The sequence below is a fragment of the Pelodiscus sinensis genome, chromosome 2 (assembly GCF_052426305.1).
Source record: "Pelodiscus sinensis isolate ZL-2025 chromosome 2, ASM5242630v1, whole genome shotgun sequence".
NCBI lineage: Eukaryota > Metazoa > Chordata > Testudines > Trionychidae > Pelodiscus > Pelodiscus sinensis.
In genome coordinates this window covers 207,931,292-207,951,875 of record NC_143053.1, presented here as the reverse complement: position 1 = coordinate 207,951,875, position 20,584 = coordinate 207,931,292, and the positions used below count along the sequence as shown (strand labels likewise).

General features: G+C 41.9%; 1 protein-coding gene across 4 annotated transcripts in view; it reads right to left on the bottom strand.

Annotated features, from left to right (window-relative positions):
- ETV1 (ETS variant transcription factor 1) overlaps positions 1-20,584 on the bottom strand; it is an 81,208-nt gene that overhangs the window by 10,428 nt on the left and 50,196 nt on the right. For all 4 annotated transcript variants that reach the window (XM_075922294.2, XM_075922295.2, XM_089776681.1 and 1 more), the window contains 3 exons: positions 20,012-20,259; positions 4,567-4,633; positions 2,609-2,679 (listed from right to left, as the gene is read on the bottom strand). In XM_075922294.2, the coding sequence (XP_075778409.1) occupies positions 2,609-2,679; positions 4,567-4,633; positions 20,012-20,259 (386 nt within the window). The remainder of the gene's footprint in view (positions 1-2,608; positions 2,680-4,566; positions 4,634-20,011; positions 20,260-20,584) is intronic.

Genomic DNA, 20,584 nt, shown 5'->3' with positions numbered 1-20,584 from the left:
AGAGACAAGCTTTCAAGTTACACAGAGCTCTTTTTTCAGCTCTGGGAAAGATACTAAAGGTGTCACAGCTAAATACAAGATAGAATAGGCATTTTAGCATAAGTAGTGAGCATATATATTCTAAGGGAACATTTAGGAAACTGAATTTATGGTTTATTACAACAATCTGTAACCCACTAATCTCCCTTTTTGTTCTTTGACTACAGGCACAATGAATGGTCCCTTAAACTGTGGGTTAACTACTAACACCAAACTATCGGTTTGATCTTATATTTAGCTGTGACACTTTTAGTACTTTTCTCAGACCTGAAAAAGAGCTCTGTTCAACTCAAAAGGGTTGTCTGTCTGACCAAAAGAGATTGATCCAATAAAAGATGTTACCTCACCCACCTAGTGATAGAAGTCAGGATATTACATTATCCAAAAGCATAAGGATAGTATTGCCATGACAGAAGGGCTCAATGTAATCAAACAAATACAAGCATTAAAAATAGAATAAACCATTTTATAATCAGACAATAGCTGATAAAAACAAATAAATCAACTCCTGGCTCTTTTATTTATGTTAAATCCTGATCCTGCAACCACTTACTTTTCAAGGACAGGCTTTTTCTTCCAAGTATAGCTGTGTAAACAGCAGTGTAGTATTATTGAAGATCCAGCTCTTAGCTAGCATAAGTACTCAGAGATTTACTGATTTCAACAGAAACAGCAAAGAATCTTTCCCCAAAACTTTATGTTCCCTGCTGGATATATCCCACTTTTACCCTATTCTGGCCACAGGCAATGCCATTTTTAGAATGATGCACCGTTTTTTCTGCATCCACTATATTAGAGGCATATACACACACACATACAGATTCATATTACATGTGAGCCTGACTTTGTGAAGAGCACTGAACTGTCCACTTACAGCAGCTTGAAGTCTGTTGTTTCCCATGAAGAGCATACTTATTTCCAAAAATTGATTTTTAGGAATAATTTGTTCCACCTTTTCATTCTTATTTTTTAAAAATAAAATGTGCTGAAACATAGGGCCTGGTCCTACTCCCAGTGATGTAAATAGGAATTTGTCACAAGTGTCCATGGAAATAGGACCAGCCGCGTAATGTTTCTTGTTTAGCAATAAATATCTGAGAGGCTGTGCTAAATAAAAGCACAGTTAGGATGTGCTCCATCACCCACAGTACAAGGGTGACTGTCAGTAAAACCATTCCCTCTGTGACAATATAGTGCTTGGTTTAGCAATCATGAAAGCTTAGGTCTAATAGCATTTACAATCTTCCATTTGCATCTTGCTCTTCTTCCACATCAACTCTGTTTCAAGAGTATGTAATTCTCCAGGTTCATTTTAATTTGAGCTCTACCATTCATAAGCAGATGCAACCTGTGTGTTAGACATGCAAAGGTTTGAAAACATGTACAAATGTCTTAGGGAAAATCTGAGCTCTACAAACTCCATTAAGCAATGTGCAGAGACCTTTTGCAGCCAACAGAAACACATCCACTCACTCCTGTTATAAACAAGCAAAGGAGGAGAGGCTAAGCCAAAACAGCAACTACAGTAGAACCTCAGAGTTACGAACTCCTTGGGAATGGGGGTAACTCTATAAAAAGTTTGAAATTCTGAATGTTATGGTTGTTCTTTCAAAAGTTTTCAGCTGGAAATTGACTTAATACAGTTTTGAAACTTTTACTATGCAGAAGAAAAATTCTGCTTTTATTTTTAACAGTTTACGTTTAACACGGCACTGTAGTGTATTTGCTCTTTTGGGAAAGGAGGTTCTCTGCTGTTGCCTGATGGCATATTTCCGTTTACAAATGAGGCATGAGCTTGACTAGTCTGTAACTCTGATGTTTGTAACTCTGAGGTTCTACTGTAAATTAGTTAGCTGGGCCTAATTATGCGTTTGGTTGCAATGCTACAGAATTGTGGCAAATCAGAGTAGCACCACGAAATCCATATACTGAGATGACTTTGGGTTATTTTATCTAAAGTGATCCCATTATACATCTTTGCAAAATATTTATTACAATGGCCAGTTCTATAAAAAGATAACGATTTAGGTATGAACCCCTTTCAGCAATTACCAAGTAGTACAAAGCACCACTTATAATAGGGACATCTCTCTAGACAAAAAACAAACGCACACAAAACATCAAATCCCAAACTGCTCTGTTGCCCTTGTGTTCAATAATTCAACTCTTCATGGGCAATGAGACACAACAGGCTGCATTAGTCATCAGTAAATCCAGAGGAGCTGCTTTCTGTTCTGCTTTGTTAATTACAGGATCAGCTTTCAATAAATCTCTAATAACAAGCTGTATGTGATCATCAGTGCAATGGAAATCCTTCTATTACTTCTCAGCACAGCCAGAACTGTGCTCCTCCAATATCTCTCTGGATACAGAATCTCTCACTAGCAAAAATAGACTGATATCCTATTGAAAAGGAGACTTTGGTTTTAAGAAGCAAAGGTCAGCTTTGGTTGGGTGCACAGCAAATGGTGTGTTAAGATATCTTAAATTGGAATGTTACTGACCTTTTTGATCAACTCCCTTTCTTACGCCCCACACGAGAAAAAAAATAGTAATATGGAATACATACCATCAAACTTCTCCGGAACAACACAAGTGTCATCATAAAACTGTCTAGGTCCCTTTTCATACATACAACCTGTACGTGAAAGAGAAGAGTTCATTTGTTAGATGTATTGATAATGAAGGGAGAAAACACTGTATAGTGACTCAAAATGTGTGTTGAAGAAGAAGACTGGGAAGTAAAATGTCTCTCTTTTACAAGTAATTTTCCTCTAGTCTCGGACCACTTTTATTAAATGTACTAGCCAATTAGCCCGTCATAAGACGGGATTTTCAGGTCTCTCCTTCACGTCGGTCTTTTCTCCTGAGCCTCCGGTCTCTCTCTCTGTTTTTCTCTCTCCTCCTCCTAATGCCTCCCCCTCTCTCTCTTTCAGCTTTCCTGTGCCTCCTGCCTTTCTCTCTGTCTCTCTCTTTCTCTTCTCCTCCCTCTCCTGCCTCTCACTCGGGGGACCACGAAGCCCAAATGGTTGTTTGGACTCCCCGCTCCCCGTGTTGCACGGGAAGCGCGGAGCCCAAACGGTCGCTTGCACCACTTGCTCCCACGCAACGGCCCGGCTGAGTGGCGCAGAAGTCAGCCAAGCGCCACAGCGCGAGGTGAAGGGGGGCGGGACGGTGACATTCATGGCTAGAGGGCGGGGCTTGGAGCCGCTGTCATGTCGCATGTCACCACCCCACCCCCCTTCGCTTCCCACTGTGGCACTCGGCTGACTTCTGCGCCACTCAGCTGGGCCGCCGCATGGGAGCAAGTGGTGCAAGCAGCTGTTTGAACCCCGCACTCACAATGTAGCATGGGCCGCCCAGAGGGAATAGCCAGCATTTCAGGCAACAGCACCACCCCTAGAGGGAACAGCCAGCATTTAAGCGTTACAGACTCTCAGACACTGGGCTACTATATTTAAATATATAAAATGACTTTACCGGGCATTAACAAACTTCATTGTGTCAAAGGTCCCAGTGCTGCACCTACTGAAGTCAGAAGTCTGCCACTTTTAAAGGGGGCAAAATCAGGCCCAAAGAGAACCCAGAGAGATTCTTAACACCGCATTTCAAACTTTAACATGTTAGCTAGATTCCTGAGCAGGTAACGGAGCTTGTCAATCCAGTAGACTGAGGAGCAGAACTTTACCACGAGGGGCTCCCAGGGTGACAATTTATGAAAAGTGCCCCTCCACTAGCTAATGTCATATAGAGCAAGTCCACATTTCAGCAGTTTGTTCCATTTTTAACTTGTGGTAATAGTAACAGGTTGCAGTGGTTTTGCACATCAAAAATATAGGAACGGAGCAGCAGGAAGCACATGATGGAGTTTTCCAAGTACAGGTTGAAACTCTCTCAGCTGGGACTCCCTGGTCTGGCAACATCCGTGGGGTCCTGCCAGAGGGACCTAGTGGAAGGCCAGAGGCAAGAGCCATCTGGGGGCTGGGAACCCAGCCAGGTTGGCTACAGGGAGGCCAGAAGCTGGGATCCCCGCCATGGGAGTCCAGCTGAGCCTGAAGCAGGGAAGCTGGAATGCCAGCAGACTCTGGTGGGTCAGCGGTCTGCTGCGGTGGGGCCAGGAGTCCTGGCGGTAGATCCACGGGGCTGCCGCAGCAGGGCTGGTGGGGTCAGAAACCCTGACAGCGAGGTCAGTGCTTTCCCAGTAGGGTTGGTTGGGTCAGGAACCCCTGCGGCTGAGCAGCAGTGTGGGGAGGGGGGAAAGGGGTTCAGGCACATGGGAAGCCCTCCAACAGGCCAGGCAAGGACCAGAGGCAGGCTATGGGGCTGGTGGGAGAGGGCAGAAATGATCTCCCCGGTCTGGCAAAATCCCTCCTTCAGGACCACTCAGGTCCCGAGGTGCGAGGCTAGAGATGTCCAACCTGTAGCATAGTCATTCATCACATTATGTTCAAAGTTCTCCACTAACCCCCCTCCCCACCTCCGGAAGTTTCTCTTGTACAAAAGTGACATGAAATAGAAAACTTAACTTCTGTTCTGTTTGGGTGAGCCAGGAAACCTTCTTGCCTCATGTAAATGGAATGGCAGCTAGGCACTTCTGAAAGAAGAAGACAACTCTAGTCAAAAGACTGTCTGGAATTGAAAGTGTGCAGGTTATCAATGAGACAGGCTGCAGATAGAAGAGTAACACAAAGGGACATAAGTCACAGCGAGGGGGAACCTGTCAACACACAGTTAGCATTTCAGAGCAGCACGCATAAAGCATGGCAAAAGAGAAAACCATAATGTGTGGAACATTGATCTTGTCTAACACAGGCACTTGAACTCAAATTTTTATCATAATTAACCTTGTTAAAGGTCACCTCCCATGACAATCACACTTCAGGGTGATTACAGACAAAAATACACAAGTCAGAATTAATTTTTAAACCCCCCACTTACAGATCTCGGTCTTTTGGTAACCAGATTCACATAATACTGATTTAAATCAATAGCTTGCCAATCGTAGAAGAGAATAATAAACCACAAAATATGGCATAATTACTTCAGGGAATGCCAAGTGAAGTCTTGACAAGGTACTACTCTTAGAACCTGAGTTCAAAGATCTGAAAGTTTAAAAACATTTCCTCTAAGGGTGTGTCTAGACTACAGGGTTTTTGGGGTTTTTTTTGAAAAAAAAGTGGCCTTTTTTCGAAAAAACTTCCCCTTCATCTATACTGCTGCTGCATTCTTCCAAAAGTAAATCGAAATAATGTGGCATTTTTTTGACTGCAGAAAACCTCATTTTACGAGGAAGAACGCCTTTTTTCGAAAGTGCTCTTTCAAAAAAAGGCGCTATGTAATGCAAACTGTGCTTTTTCGAAAGAGAACATCCAGACTGCCTGGGTGCTCTCTTTCGAAAAAGCGGCTCACTTTTTCGAAAGAAGTGGTTGCAGTCTAGACGCTCTCTTTTGAAAGAGGCTTTTAGTCTAGACGAAGCCTAACTGTTACAACTTCAGCCTTTCCAGGGACTCTCAGCCTTTCCAGACTACTACAGTGTCCTTTCAGGAGTCTGATTTGTCCTGTGTTCCCCCAAGTTTCCCCTCACTTACAAGCTACTTGCTTACAAAATCATAAATAAAACCATGAAAGTGCCACAACACCCCATTACTGAAAAACTGCTTACTTTCTAATGTTTGCCATGTTACTGTAAAATAAATCAATTGGAAAATAAATAAAACAAGTCACTGTTGTTAAGAAATTTTAATTTGTACTGACTTGGCTAGTGCTTTTTATGTCACCTGTTATAAAACTAGGCAAATATCTAGGTGAACTGATATACTCCATGAAAGATCTCTGCGTTCCCCCGAGAGTTTGAATACCCATGATTGAAAACCACTGTGTTAAGATACTTTCACTTTCAAGACATTACAAATGTATGTGGAAGTCATCATTTCTATGGTCTATGTTGCCGCAGTTTCTTTAGGCATGGAAGAAGAACAAGAAAACCAAACAATATTAATTAAAATGGCATGCTCTGCGCAGACATCTGTCTTTGTATTTTCCCCACACCTAGCTCTATCCCTAAATAGTTACACCCCATGCAAACAAAATGAAACCAAATATGGTTGTCCTGCCAGTATATTTTTTTAATCCACTCAGGCCATGTCTGCACTAGGAAACTATTTTGAAATTACTAAATTTGACTTAACTCCCAATTGGACAAATTCAAAATAGTGTGTCCACACTATGGAGAAACCTCAAAATTAGTCCAAGGCAGGCTCCGTTAATGTGGATGTGCTACCTCGGACATAGAGCCCCAAGAAGCACTGGAGAGTAATTAGTTCAAATTAGCAGCACCAGAACGTCCCTTTATTTCAAAATTACTAGTTCAGAATTAGCGTAACTCCTGGTGAAAAGTAGCAGTACAGAGTTCAAATCCTTAGGTCCATTATTTCAAAATAATGGGCTTAGAAGTGTGGATGCACTGCTTATAAGTTCGAACTAGGGGGTGGTATTTCGAAATAAGGTCCTAGTGTAGACCAGGGCTTATTGAATACCAAAAGTCTTACTAAAGAGAGTCTACTTGATCTTGTGAAAAACTCCTACCCTAAGCCATTCAATCTGTTACCAAGAACACATGACTCTGAAAGAGATGCAAAGAGAGGTCAGGAGAGACAAACATTATTCTTCCAACATTGCCTACAATCTCTTTTCAGAATGCAATTCTAAATTTCACTGTTCACTGACTGAGGATGAGTGTCAAGGACTTGGCAGGATAAGAAAATGAGGTTTTACACTGAATTCCCAAAAGCAAGCCTAGCACAGGATAGTAATAAGAGTTTCTTCTAACTGTCTGAAAGCCCCATCCCTTCTTTATTACTTGTTTTCACTATCAAGCATTCCAAATTAGTCTCATTGGGCTCTAGTATTTCAAGCATCTTTTACAACTATTCTGAGTAATAACAGGAATCAGTGATTCAATGTTCAGACAGGTCAAGTGTAATTTTGTACACCAGAAATCAAAGCGGCAAGCTATAGTTCAAAAAAATCACTTGGGTTACCAAACAAATTAGATTGTAAGTGAATGGAAAAAAAAATCTATGTAAAAAGAGGAAGCTTGAGAACTGAAACAGTTGTTAATTTGTTAACAGAGGTAAAATTTCACTAATACTGGCAGCAAAACCTACCTGCAACTCATGATGCTAGCTCTTGCAAAATGACAGCACAAGGGAGTTAGGCATGTGTCTATCGACAAAGTTGTGTTTTTAGCCAACCTTGCTTAATTAACATCTGGAGACTTTCTAAGACAAGTCTTGTTTATACCAACGTTATTTAAATGCAACTTAACCCGAAGATTAAATACTCCATAGAGGACTGAAAAATATACTATTGAAGAGTCAATTCCTCATAAAGTAACTAAAGTCTTGTTATTCTAAAGTGCTATCAGTTAATTTATGACTATCAGAGTGGGTCAGACTCTAATCAAATTGTAGAAACATTTCCAAAGTGATTATTCAATCAAATGACTAACATGGTTAATTAGGAGCCATAAACAATGCTCTGAAGTTCATCAAAGTAATGACTTGCCCAGAAAAATTACTGCTAATTAAATTGCCTGCTGCTTTCATTTCTACTTATCTAATAAAAAATCCAACCAATGAAATTTAACATTGTAGTTTTAAATTGTGCTAAATGCTTGACTAAGACTCAGAAGTATTTTAACTAGCTAAGCGGAGTTACTTCAAAAGCAAACATTTTAGAGCAGAAACGGCAGAGCAATTGTTTATTTTCTTCTTGTTAAACTATGGTCTCAGGAACATAAGCACAATAGAGCAAAGGCATGGAGCTACTTTCAGGACACAATGCAAGTAAATGAAGTGAACTTGTATCACCTATGGATCTTTTAGGAGCTTACGGTATTAACATTCACATGCCTGGGTTTTTGCTATGCAGCACATATATGTCACATTCTTAGATCATATTATACAATTATAGTGCCTTACAAAGGGCAGAGTCCAATGAAAAAGTAAGGATGCGTAAGTAGCAATGTCCCCTCTAATCTTTTCCATCTATATGTGGAATTTTTTCCATCCAGGTGCGGAATACATTTTATGTGAACCGAGGCATGTGCAAATGTGTACCACCAACAGAAACAAAACATCTAGCTGTGGATGCCCTGCTAATCAGCTGGGAAGCCTCTGGTTCTCTCCTGAGTGGCCACACAAGCACACTGCTTACATTGAACACTAGTAAGTGTGCTATTAACCTGGAATACTCTGTGGTCATGTTGGTCACCCCTTTCCCGAAGAGCAACAGAAGATTTATCTTTAAATGTATTTCATCTTGTCCTGACATCATTCCCTCTGCCTCCGCCCTCAGTGAGTGATATTTTCATACAGACTGCAGCAGTTCCTGCTCTTCAGGGAACGCAGAGGAGAAACTTGATATACACACTGTGCCTTCATCAAGAAGTACAAAGCAAGATCCCAATTCTCCTCCCACTGAAAACAGGGAAATCAACTCCTAACTCCAGTGGGGAATGAGGTCAGGTCCTAACTGAGCAGCTCATACTGGAATCCAGATTTGATATTCAAATAGGCATAAGATGACATCCTTGCTTGTTTAGCACAACTTTCATATTCATCTTTTGCAACCTCAGAGACTCTCAGACACAAGGGGAGTGACAAGTCACTCTTGATGGCCATTTCTCAGACTGTGAGATCAGGAAAGTAAGGTTTACTTGCCCACAGGGGAGCCAACAGCTTTGTCAGGGCCCTGGACAAGGTGGGAGGCTCCCAGAAGAGCTGGGGCCAGGGACAGCTCTAAGCGCTGCCTGGAGAGTGCAGCACGGTGCTCCAGTAGCAATGTAAAGGATCCAGGGCTAGCAGCAGCAGTGACCTGAGAGTCCCGGGCCCTTTTGAATCACTGAGTCCTGAAGGAGGCTGAGAAAGAACTGGCAATTCAAATCACAATTCGTTCTCTGGTCTCCTACATGCACACATGCTCCATTCTTTGGTCACCTTTATACCTTCCCTTAGGGAGGGCAGGCTAAAAAATTTCAATCTAGCCCTGAATGACTTTAGTACCCATCACAGAATAAATGGGTTTCTGGGACAAAATGATAGTTCTGTTAGAAACCTGTGGTTCTAGCTTTCCTGGAAGAAACTGGACTGGATAGGACACTAAGAATGGGAGCTAATCACTTGAACTTCCAGGGGTTTGGCTAGAGAAACAGCCAATCATTTAACTTGAGCTGATATTTCCTTTTGAACTGTCCTTTTGGTCCTTAAATATAAATCCATCAGACTCTTAAAACAAGGGCTATGATTTAGATCAAATCCCAGATTTTTATCACAGTGACTCAATATGCCAAATATGCATTTTCCCAAATACATACATACACATTTAGTCCCTCTGCTATGCCCACTGGTCTCATAAGTGGGCAAGAAATAAAGAAAAAAATCAATAGAATCTTGCTTACCTTTTTTTTCTAGGCTCAAGACCCAATGCAAGTTTTTAAAGAAAATGCAATTGGACAGGTTATATTTTAGGACTCCCAATCTAAATGGCTTCTCATTTTAATAAAACAATAATTTATGTGCACATAGCATTTATCATGTATACTGAACCAGGAGCACTTAAAATTTAAATTGATCTTTTGCCTGTGCACCGAGGTCATTAGATCCACCACTAAAATGCAGCCAGCTCCAGGATAAAACGTTACATGTGTTTTATACAGCAACTAAGCCCATCATCAGTTTAGCATGTGAGACAAGGAAGAATACAATAATCAGCTGAAACCACAAGGGGAATTTTTAGATAGATAGAATGCAACTACTCCAGCGGAAATACACCTAAATCACCCTTGCTTTTTGAGACCTTTGCACACCACAAATGTATAAGGCTTTGGTGTTCTATCTTATCAGATGTACAGCACTTCCAGAGTGCTGTTTAAGAAACAGATTCTGCAAACAAGATATATACACGTGGACCCCAGTTCTTTTAGGAAAGATCCCTGCACATGCATAACTGGGATTTGAATAGGGCCAGGATTCAACCCAAAATGTAGACATATTGCAATTCAGACAAATGACTGAAGGTTCACTCTAAAACGTTCATTTAAAGCCACGTAGACCGATTTCATCGGACAATTCTACTACAGAGCATAAACCCCACACTGTTTGACTTGGGCAAAGATACAGCACAAGAGAACAGAGTAATTTTTTTAAATGAGAACTTCTGCATTTCTAGTAGCATTATTAGATAGCAAGTAAGTAATATATTTGCTCCTTCAAAAAAATCTAATTTCACTATTTATGGTGACTTGTCGTTAAAATATTTATAATGCAATTTAGTTTTCTGGAAAATGAAAACACACCACGTGGAAAACATCATGAATATTTTTTTCCACTCCTCATTACATAGGTGGTAATGGCAGAGTGAGCTTTTTCCCCCTCTCCGGATGGCATCACACCAATCTGTACCTTGTCTGTCCAGGAATTTCACTTCTATGCTAGTCCTGAAAACGCCTCCACACAAACCCACAGCATTCAATGGAACTACTCTCATGTGTAAAGGTAAGCACAGAGACAACTATTTGCAAGGTGACCACCATGGTGCTATGAATAGGATCAGGGGGAGTAAGACTTAATTCTGCACGCAGAACTCACAGAATCCAGAACTCACAGAATCCAGAACTGTCTGAAGAAGGCTCAGAGAAAGGCTCATTTCCCCTTCTTTTTTCCATGGCTCTAAATTTGAATAATTATTTTCAACCTGCATTCCAGTATTAAAGAAACACTATTATGACACTTCAAAAAATCTTCCTCAAGGTAACCATGGTAAGGTTAATTCCTACCTATAATCCCTGACAAAAACTAGGAGCTAGAATCAGATTTAGTCCCAGCCATTTACACCTAAGCAAAAATAGGGCTTTTTTTTAAAAAAACCATATAAACAAACAGCTTCCTTTCTCCTATGAAATGCACCAACTTTGGTTTCTATAGTGAAATAGGGCTTCACTATGACAACATCATGACATCTGGTCTCTGAAAATACACGTTAAAACAACAGCCTTCCTGGGCAACTTTATACATCAGAAGTGTTTTAGAGGATATTTTAAAATCAGTTATTCATTTCCACTTCCACTAAGTTTCACTAAATTTAACATTTGTTTTGAGTTGAAGCATAACTTTCCCCTTTAAGTTCAACTGAAAAGCAAAATGGATTTCTCTCTCTCTCTAGTGAGCTCACTGCAAAAAATGTCTGTGTTTCTTTTTCTCCCCCGCCTTATCCCCTGCCTGTAAAATCTAAGTTGGACAAACACTGCATGGCTGAAGTGACATATTTGAATGGAATTCAGACCAACCAGTTCCTGTTTATGTTTCTGATTTGAGAATGTAGCCTTCTCATTCACTATACATTAGAAACACACCAAAGCCATAAATGGTGTCAAGTTACATGCAAGCAGGGCCAATGAGCATTAATCATTACTTCAAGTCAACTGGCAAAAGCAGCAGCTGATGGAACACTACACCCTTTAGTTCTATATAAATGGACATTCCAGAGTTTGTTTCCTCCTCTCTACCCCCCCAGCATCCATTTTATGAATGAAACTTCAGGCTATATAGAGTCCATTCATATAAAAGCTGTGCTCACAGGGTTCAGCCCCTAGGGATCAATCAGTCTTCGGTAAGGCTGATGTGATTGGTTTAAGACGGGCTTCAGCCTTCCATTACTGATTTAAAATGCAGCCTGTGTCCATCTGACCTGCGTTAATGCACAAAGAGTAAATCCAGACTGTGCTCTCAATTCTCAAATCAAATCATTAGCCAGTGCCACTTACTGTAACTGTAGATTTAGAAGATATTTATCCATTTCTCTGAAAAACTGCAGCCGGGGGACAACTTTTTAGATTTTTGTTGTCTGCTTTGAAATGAAAAATATACATTTGATATTTTGCTGCACACAGGAGATAAATGTGTTATTGAGGTTTTCCTTATTTTATAAAGGGAAAGTAGAAATAACTTAGATGGATTAGCTCCTAGCCTTTTTCAGACAGAAATAGCAAATATGTCGAGGAAAATTGATGCCCAGAAAGCAAATGAGACGTTAAACTTGCTGCTTTAATAATGACCTACAAACAAGTCCAAGTATTTCCTGCCCCTCACTTAGGTCATCACATTGTTTTCCATTGCTGTACACATCCGACTGAGGATATGTGCACTGGCTGATTTAGGAGCAATTTCTACACAGAGCATTTAAGCACGAGAATTAAATCCACATGCATTTACTTAAGCAATTCAACAAAGACAAGCTCCTGAAGCAAAAGTGTCAGATATTTTAACCATGTTCATCTATTCCAGGAAGATACTGGGGAAAAAAAGAAGCAATGCTGGTAAATATATAGGGTGAAATACTGGCTAGGAAAACTTCACTGGAGCCCGCCTTTCACCCATAGCTATGATATTGAACTGAAAATGATGTGTGTTGTTGCACAACAGTATGGAGACAAAAAGCACATAATTTTGAGCTACACATTCAGAAGCATACATCATACACTAAGAAAATGTTAGTTCCTCTTTATGAAACATTGATAAGATGAGGCAGAAAATATTGCAAACAGTTGTGAGCAGGGTAATAACAGAAGGAGGGAAATCACAGCAATTTGAAGAAAACCAAAATTAAGAACTAGAGGATTTCAATAAACTAGACACACAGATAAAGAGAATGCATGCAAACTTCCTACCAAGATTTAGAGATGGTATGTTAATACCATGGAATTGTTTAGAATGATTCAATGAGGTGTAACTTAGGGTACGTCTAGACTACCGCGTTTTGTAGACGGAAGTTTTGTCGACAGATACTGTCGACAAAACTTCCGTCGACAATTTGCGTCCAGACACATGGAGTTCTGTCGACAAAGCAAGCCGCTTTGTCGACAGAACTCCGTAGTCTGGACGCAGTGTTACAGGCAATAACACCTTCTGTCGACAGAGTTCTGTCGACAGAAAGTGTTATGCCTCGTAAAATGAGGTATACCAGCGTCGACAAAACCGCGGAGTTCTGTCGACGTTATGTCGACAGAACTCCGCGGTAGTGTAGACGCTGGTATTGTTTTGTCGACAAAAGTCCACTTTTTGCTGGAATTCTAAAAAGTTTTATTTTGCTTCCACTCTGACTTTAAGCACACACATATAACTAGCAACCTGCAATAAAAAACTATGCTAAAAACATTAAGGTTGTAAAGCCAAGCACTCAAGTCAGGGCATGTCAGAATTAAGACTGTCCCTGGTGCCACCTTCTAACTATTCTACTCCAATAGCTGATCGAGCTCTGGCTCTTTGTCGCCTCACTTAACCTGTCCCAGTCTCTAACCTACAAACTTCTCATGCCAGTCTCAGTCCCCTCTTTCCCCAGACCATCCTCTCCCTCCCCTACAATGTCCCTGCCCAACCTCACCTCCTGTCCCCACTGGCTCCCAGTCCCAATACTCATGAATCAGGATTAAGGATGTTAAAATTGCGGTTATCTGGCTCATCATGTAGTCGATACAAATTGTATCGACTACTAATGTTCCTGCTAAGGTGAGTGCCTGCGTGGCCACTCACAAAGAATTCTTCTCCTGCCCACCTCCTCTGGAGATCCGCGCAGCAGCACTCGTGTGGTGAGAGGCTGCTCCAGAGCATAGGGCCGGTTGAGATGGCATGCTGAGAGAACTGCTGGGGCGGAGGGGTGGAAAGGCCTGCTTCGGTGGCCAGGGCCTATTCCGGTGGCCGGGGCCTGTTCCGGTGGCCGGGGCCTGTTCCGGTGGCCGGGGCAGGGACCTGCTGCGTAGTGGAGGTGTGGAGGGATGTCTGCTCTGGCAGCTGGGAACGTGTGCATGTTAATAAATTGGGTGCCACTGTGGCTCCCATCCAAACCAGCGCACACGACCTTAATATTGGTGCACAAGCCAAAACTTTCCAACCACGAGAGGAGTGAATCTTAGAGGGAACAGTGTCAACTACACAATTAGTCGATAAGGGTCTGCTCATCAGAGCTGCAGTGGGGTAAGTTCCCAGAACTGGCTGGAGTCAGGACTGAGTAGCTCTGGGAACCACCTGCACTGCAGCTCTGCATTTTAAATATAGTGAGAGCTCCTGGACTCTTCCTATATTTAAAATTCAGAGGTGCAGAATCCTGGACCAGTGTGAGTCAGGACTGCTTGGTCCCAGTTCACGATGAATCCAGGAGCCCTGTTCATGGCAGCCAGGGCTGGACACAGGAAGAGTTTGCTCCAACAGCAGCCCCTGGCTGTGGCCAGCCCTGGCCGCCATGAACACCCTATTTCCCCCTTGCTGCCACTGATAGAAGCAGTGGGGGAGGAGGGGGGCGGGTGGCAGGGCAGCACTGTGGAGATGTTGCTGGGGGGGGAAATCGGCTTTTAAGCTGGCTCCCCCTAGCACCAGCTCCTGTTCTCCTCCCCTTCCCATTGCTGCCTCTCAGACACAGGCAGCGAGGGACGAGGGAAGTGAATTGTCAAGTACTCCACCCGACTGCCCGATAAGCTTATGAGGTGGTTATGCTTATCGGGCAGTCGAGCAGTCGACTACTCACTAACATCCCTATCCAGGATACCTATTTCAGCGTGCCCATGGCTTCTTCTCTTAATTCTTTTGCCCAGCCAGTCTGAGTCCTCTTCCCTCCCCGCAAAGCATCATGACATTTGTCTGCTCTACTCTGTGCTAACAGAATCTTTGAGGAATTTAGCTGCTAAAATCTGAGATGTCTTCATTGAGCTACAAACTGTAGCTTTTCAAAAGCATACAGCTTTGTCACCTTTGGGCATATTTTCACTGGGATGACAAAGACACATCCCTCACACAAAGATCCAATTGCAACTCCCTGCTCTACAGCAGAGATTTTTAAATAAAAGTGTGTGAGGTGTTTGTTTTTTAAATGCGACCAAAACAACATATTTTACTAGCTTTCTTCCTCTGAAATGGCAAAAGTGTTTTAGCTGAAAATTGCAGCTCATTTAGATGAAACATTCATCCTAACAAAGACACCCATTGAAAATTGCAATCTAAACAGTTAAAGTTTGGCAAAACTATGAAGAAATAAAAGCACTGTTTTAGGAGGGGAAGTGCCAGCAACCTTAATAACACGTACTTTATGGCATTAGTGTAGTAGGCAGGTTGGCAGAATGAACCGTGCTTATATATTTCCTTTGCACAATTCTCTAGCATAGTGAACAGTCATTTTAAAAGCAGATATTTAATACTGCACACTTACATATGCACAATTGTGGTCACATTCAGTATAGCTCTTGGCATAACCACTTAGGCTATGCTGTTGTCATATTTCATAAACTCAGAATAGGATCAGGCTTTGATGGAAACTACCTAGAAAAAATGAGGTAAACGCGAGCATCTGCTGTTAGATTCCTTCATCTACATTTGAGTGCTTATATATACAAGCTTGGTTTTTTTAAAAGTGACAAACACATCAGAGGCCATTGAGGTACTTTATATATATATATATATATAGAGAGAGAGAGAGAGAGCTTCTAAAGCATGTTGGGGTAGAGTCTCAGGGTATGTCTATACAAGCCCGCTAGTTTGAACTAGGGAGGCTAATGAGGGCGACTGAAATTGCAAATGAAGCGTGGGATTTAAATATCCCGCACTTCATTGGCATGTTCCCGGGCGGTCGCCATTTTTGGAAATTGACTAGACCGGAGTAACTGCCCGCGTCTACATGCGGCAGTGAAACAGGAGTTCGAAGTAACTCCTTAACTCGAATTAGCTGTTACTACCCCTGCAATGAGGTTTAACAGCTAATTCGACTTAAAGGGTTACTTCGAACTCCCATTTCACTGCCGCGTGTAGACACGGGCAGTTACTCTGGGCTAGTCAATTTCCAAAATGGCGACCACCCGGGAACATGCTGATGAAGCGCGGGATATTTAAATCCCGTGCTTCATTTGCAATTTCAGTCGCTCTCATTAGTCTCCTTAGTTCAAACTAGGGGGCTAGCGTAGACATACCCTCAGCAAATATAAACTGTCATAGCAAAATTGTCAGAGCTTCTTTGACTTCAATGGAACCGTGACGTGTATCAGCTAAGAATGTTCCCCCTTAAGTAAAAGGGTGCTGAATAAATGTTCAATATTATATACACCTGTTATGTGAAGATTTAGACTTTATTTTCTGCTGCATATATGAGAAACTGTACGGGGAAGAGCTTCTGCTCTGTTGACATTTTTCTTTTTTCCTCCTCTTTCCATTATCTCAAACATTCTGCAATAGAAATTGCATACCTGCAATTATAATTACAACTAATTGATCTGCCATTTCCCATGTCATAATTAATGTCATGTTTTAATAGAGATATAATCATTCCATAATAATGCTTTTAATTCACCAGATTTCCACAACATATAAAAGAATAGTGCACAAAAGCAATGAACTTTTATGAGGCCCCTTTAAAAACATCCCAAAAGGAACATCTTCAGTGAATTGCAATGAACTTTGTAAATACGGTTCAGTATTCTTGTTTGAGCTACAAGGAAATATCAAACAAAAAAGATTTTCCATTATGGCATTTGTCCCCCTCAACATCCATAGGTGAAAAATGAAATCAACGATTCAGTGACAATACATTATGTTTCCTAAGGGGTTATTTAATGTACTCTTAGCAAAGATGGAAAATGATGGTTTCTAGAGAACAGATGGCAGCAAGACAAAATATCAACAGACCACAGTTGTTGACTGCAATTTATGGAGTGTACAGATGTGTCAACTTAAATGCAGTGATTCTAGGGCCAATAAAAATACTTTCTGATACCAAGAGATTAATTTTTCATGACCACTGGTTACATAGCTATTACATTTTTTAAAACTATAATTATTCATCTACAAACGAAACAACAACTTTGCTTGAATGTCATTACTTTAACATGGAAGATTTCTGTCACTGGCAGGGAAAAAAAGAGGTAAAAGATTGCACATCTTTCTTTCGGGTTAAATTTAAACTTTTAGCTCTGAAGAAAAAAAAAAAGAAAATATGGAACAGAAATGAATATTGACACTGCTTCAGATTTAAAATAATGGAGAAGCTTTAAGAAAATCCTTTTCCCTTGCCAAATACGGAACATACGTACATAAAGATTTTTTTACCCTTTAATTTGGTAGGACGAAGAACAGCGCTTTTGAAGACTGTAAGGGATTTGTGAAGTTCTCTACTATCCTCGGCTATGTTAACAGTGCAGATTAAGAACAGAGGAACATCAAAACCTAAATCAGGGATCTCAGCAACCCCCTCAATTATGGAAAAGTTCATCGCTAGATGTGACCCTTTGTAGTTCAAGCCCATTTCTACATTGCACCTCAGATTCACTGTACCTCAGCACCTAAAATAAATTAAAAATAGACTACAGGACTTTCAGCTTTGTTTCCACCTGGTCTTCTACCTGTCACAAACACAAAAAGGAAAAGACGGCCCTACATTCTAAATTTTTGTGTTCTAACATCGGATAATTAAAAACAAGGACACTATAATGATTCGGCTATGAAAACACGCTCAGTCAGCTGCGTGGATCTGTGGAGAAGACATTAATAATGAGTTGTCATTTGGACTGGAAATACAAAATAATGTATTATGAGCTGAACTTGCAAAGTGCTTTCAACTCAGCCTCCATGTTGCCTTTGGGACAGAAACCACAGGGAGGAGCTGGCCAGATACTGAAGCTGGCAGGAGAAGCTGCAGAAAATGCTTAAGCAAGAATGGCTGCACTAGGGGAGGAAGGAAGTAAAATAGGTCCCAGCCAGGGCCACTCTTCACCCCACATCCCGGAGTGTTCCAACAAAGAGCTGTGTGGGAAACACTCCACCCCCATCACCCCAGGATGCACTGGTATCCACATGGTGTCTTCCCTCTCAGCTATGTGATCTTTGGGGAAAAAATGCCAGAAGGAATCAGTTACAGACCAGATCCAGCAAAAGCACCTTAAATGGGATGGAGGGACACTGACAACATTTTTTAGTTTTGAATACGGATTCTCTGCCTTGTGTTGGTTGATTGCTTGCTCTAGCCCTCAGCTACCTCATCTCATGATTTCTCCACACCTGTCCCTCAGACATTCCTCCCCTCCTCCTCTTTGTACCTGCGCTGTCCCTTTCAAAGTTTCTTCTCTTGTCTTTCAAGTTCAGCTAATCCCTTCCTAAATAAATCCCATCCCCACTCACCCCCATCAAAAAACCAAAATCCTGGCACTAACACGATGTCTGCACATTGTTCACTTTGCTTGTTTTCCACCCTTCCCCCACCCAGTGTCAATCTTGTCCATTTAGAACAGTGGTCGACAAGATGTGGGATGCAACTGGGGCATGAAAGAACATTCAGGGGGGTCACAATAGGGCCCAGGACAGCTCCCAGAGAAGGGTGGGAAAAGGATCGCCACCCGCTCTGCCCTCAGCTTTGCTCCATCCCAGCCCCAGCCCCAGCCGGGGCTCCACTCCTGACCCCAGTTTCCAACCCCGGCCCCAGCTGTGGTTCAGTTCCTGACCATGGCTCCTAGGGTGGGCACAGACAAGTTCCATTATGGGTAAGGGGGAGACATAAAAAAAAATTTGGAGACCACTGATTCCACCTGTAAGCTCTCTGGAGCAGGGACTTTCTAGGGATGTCATCATGTAGATGACTACATGATTAATGAATAAGCCTAGGCTAATCGGCTAATCTTGTTGACTACATGCATTCCCCCCACCTTGCAGCCTCTGTATCAGAGGTAGCAAGTGAGGGGGGAGCAGGAGCCAGTGTTCATGAGGAGCTAGCTTAAAAGCCAGCTTTTCACAAGCACTGGATCCACCTGACTCCCTCCTCCCCCGTGCTGCTGCCCTGATAGAGGGAGCTGGCTTTCAAGCAGGCTCTCCTCGCATGCCAATTCACAGACCTGTCTGACCCCAACTTGCTGCCTCCTACAGAGGTGTGGGGGGCAGGCAGGAGCTGGTGCTGGGAGGAGCCGGCTTAAAAGCCAGTTCCCACCAGCGTCATCTCTGCAGTGCTGCCTGTCTCCCTCCAGCTCTACCTGCCACTCCCATGCTGCTGCTTCTGATACAAAAGCAGCAGCACTGAGTAGCAGGGGGCTCACCGGCAGTGGGGTCAGGAGAGCATTTGCTGCCACCTGCCCTCAGGGATTACTGAATAGTCGTGTAACTGCTAAGATTTCCTGCAGTTACACGACTATTCAATTACATGATATCTAACATCCCTAGGACTTCCTGCTACTTTATCCAGCACCTGGCACAACAGGCCCCATTTGTGGTTGATCCCTATATACTAAACATGACTAATAATAGCATCCAGTATCTTCTGTATCAGCAAATTGCCATCTGCAGGTTATGGGCTTCCACAAAACAACAGTTACACACAAGTTGAGGAGTCAGCACTGATTTTCTTAATTCATCTCTCTTGCTTGTTTTTACTTCAGTGTAAACCCCATTAGATTTCAATGGAGTTACTCTCAATATATAGGAGCATAAGCAGCAGGAGAATCAGGCCCCTATGTTTTTAGCAGATATAAAGGAATGTGCTCATAAAATTGAGAGCACAAATTTAGAGACCATTTTTGAATGTGTGATTCCCTATAGCATATCCCACCTAAGCTTGAACACCTCAGTTTCTCTCTGTTTTTCACATTGAGCTCCATAAACTCAAGTCCTCTATAGACCAAACATGACCAACATGACCTCTACAGACCAAACATGACCAAGCAATTGCACTGCAAGGTTCTCTACAGTGCTTTACCAATGTTAATCATCCGAAGAGGCTACTTTGCCAAGCTTAAACCAACTAAAGGGGTTTAAAAGCCCTATCCAATAATTTCAAGAAGCAAGTTTGAATTCAGATGTATCTAAACATTACTGAGAATAAACACCATTTGCTCTAACCCAAATTTGGCTTTATTATTTTATCCCACAGAATTAAAGAAAAAAAAAATCTTACCTACCTGAATCATATGCAAAATCTCTAGGTTCCTGTTTAATCATCAGAGGACCGGGGAAATTTTGATTGGCTGCATTGCCAACCATGGCATTGTGTTCATAAACTGGATCATGATACTCCTGCTTAAAACCTTGAGGCGGGAAAGGGATGTTTGGCTCAGACATCTGGCGTTGGTATATTGGGCGTCCTTCCCTTGGCATTGCTGGCAAAGGCGGGAAAGAATTGCAAGGTTCGGAGAGCTGGCGGCGAAATCTATGACACAAGTGAGAAAAGTCACTCACAAGTGCAATGGCAGAGTGACTTAATTCCTCAAGAGTAATTATAGTAAAAATAAAGCCCCACAGACATAAGTTTTAAACTGTTCTCTTTTATCTTTAATCAACAAAAAAATGGATATAAGAAAAAATGAAAACAAGCTCAAATTTTCTGGGCCCAATTACCAGTAACTCTGTTCTTAAAAATGGGATAAGAATTAGGGGGGAAAATTTGGCTTTCAGTAGCCTTTACTCCAGAATCAATTAAAGATGCCTATGGGACATGGGAAGCAGAGAATAACCTTATTATTAGTAGGAAATAT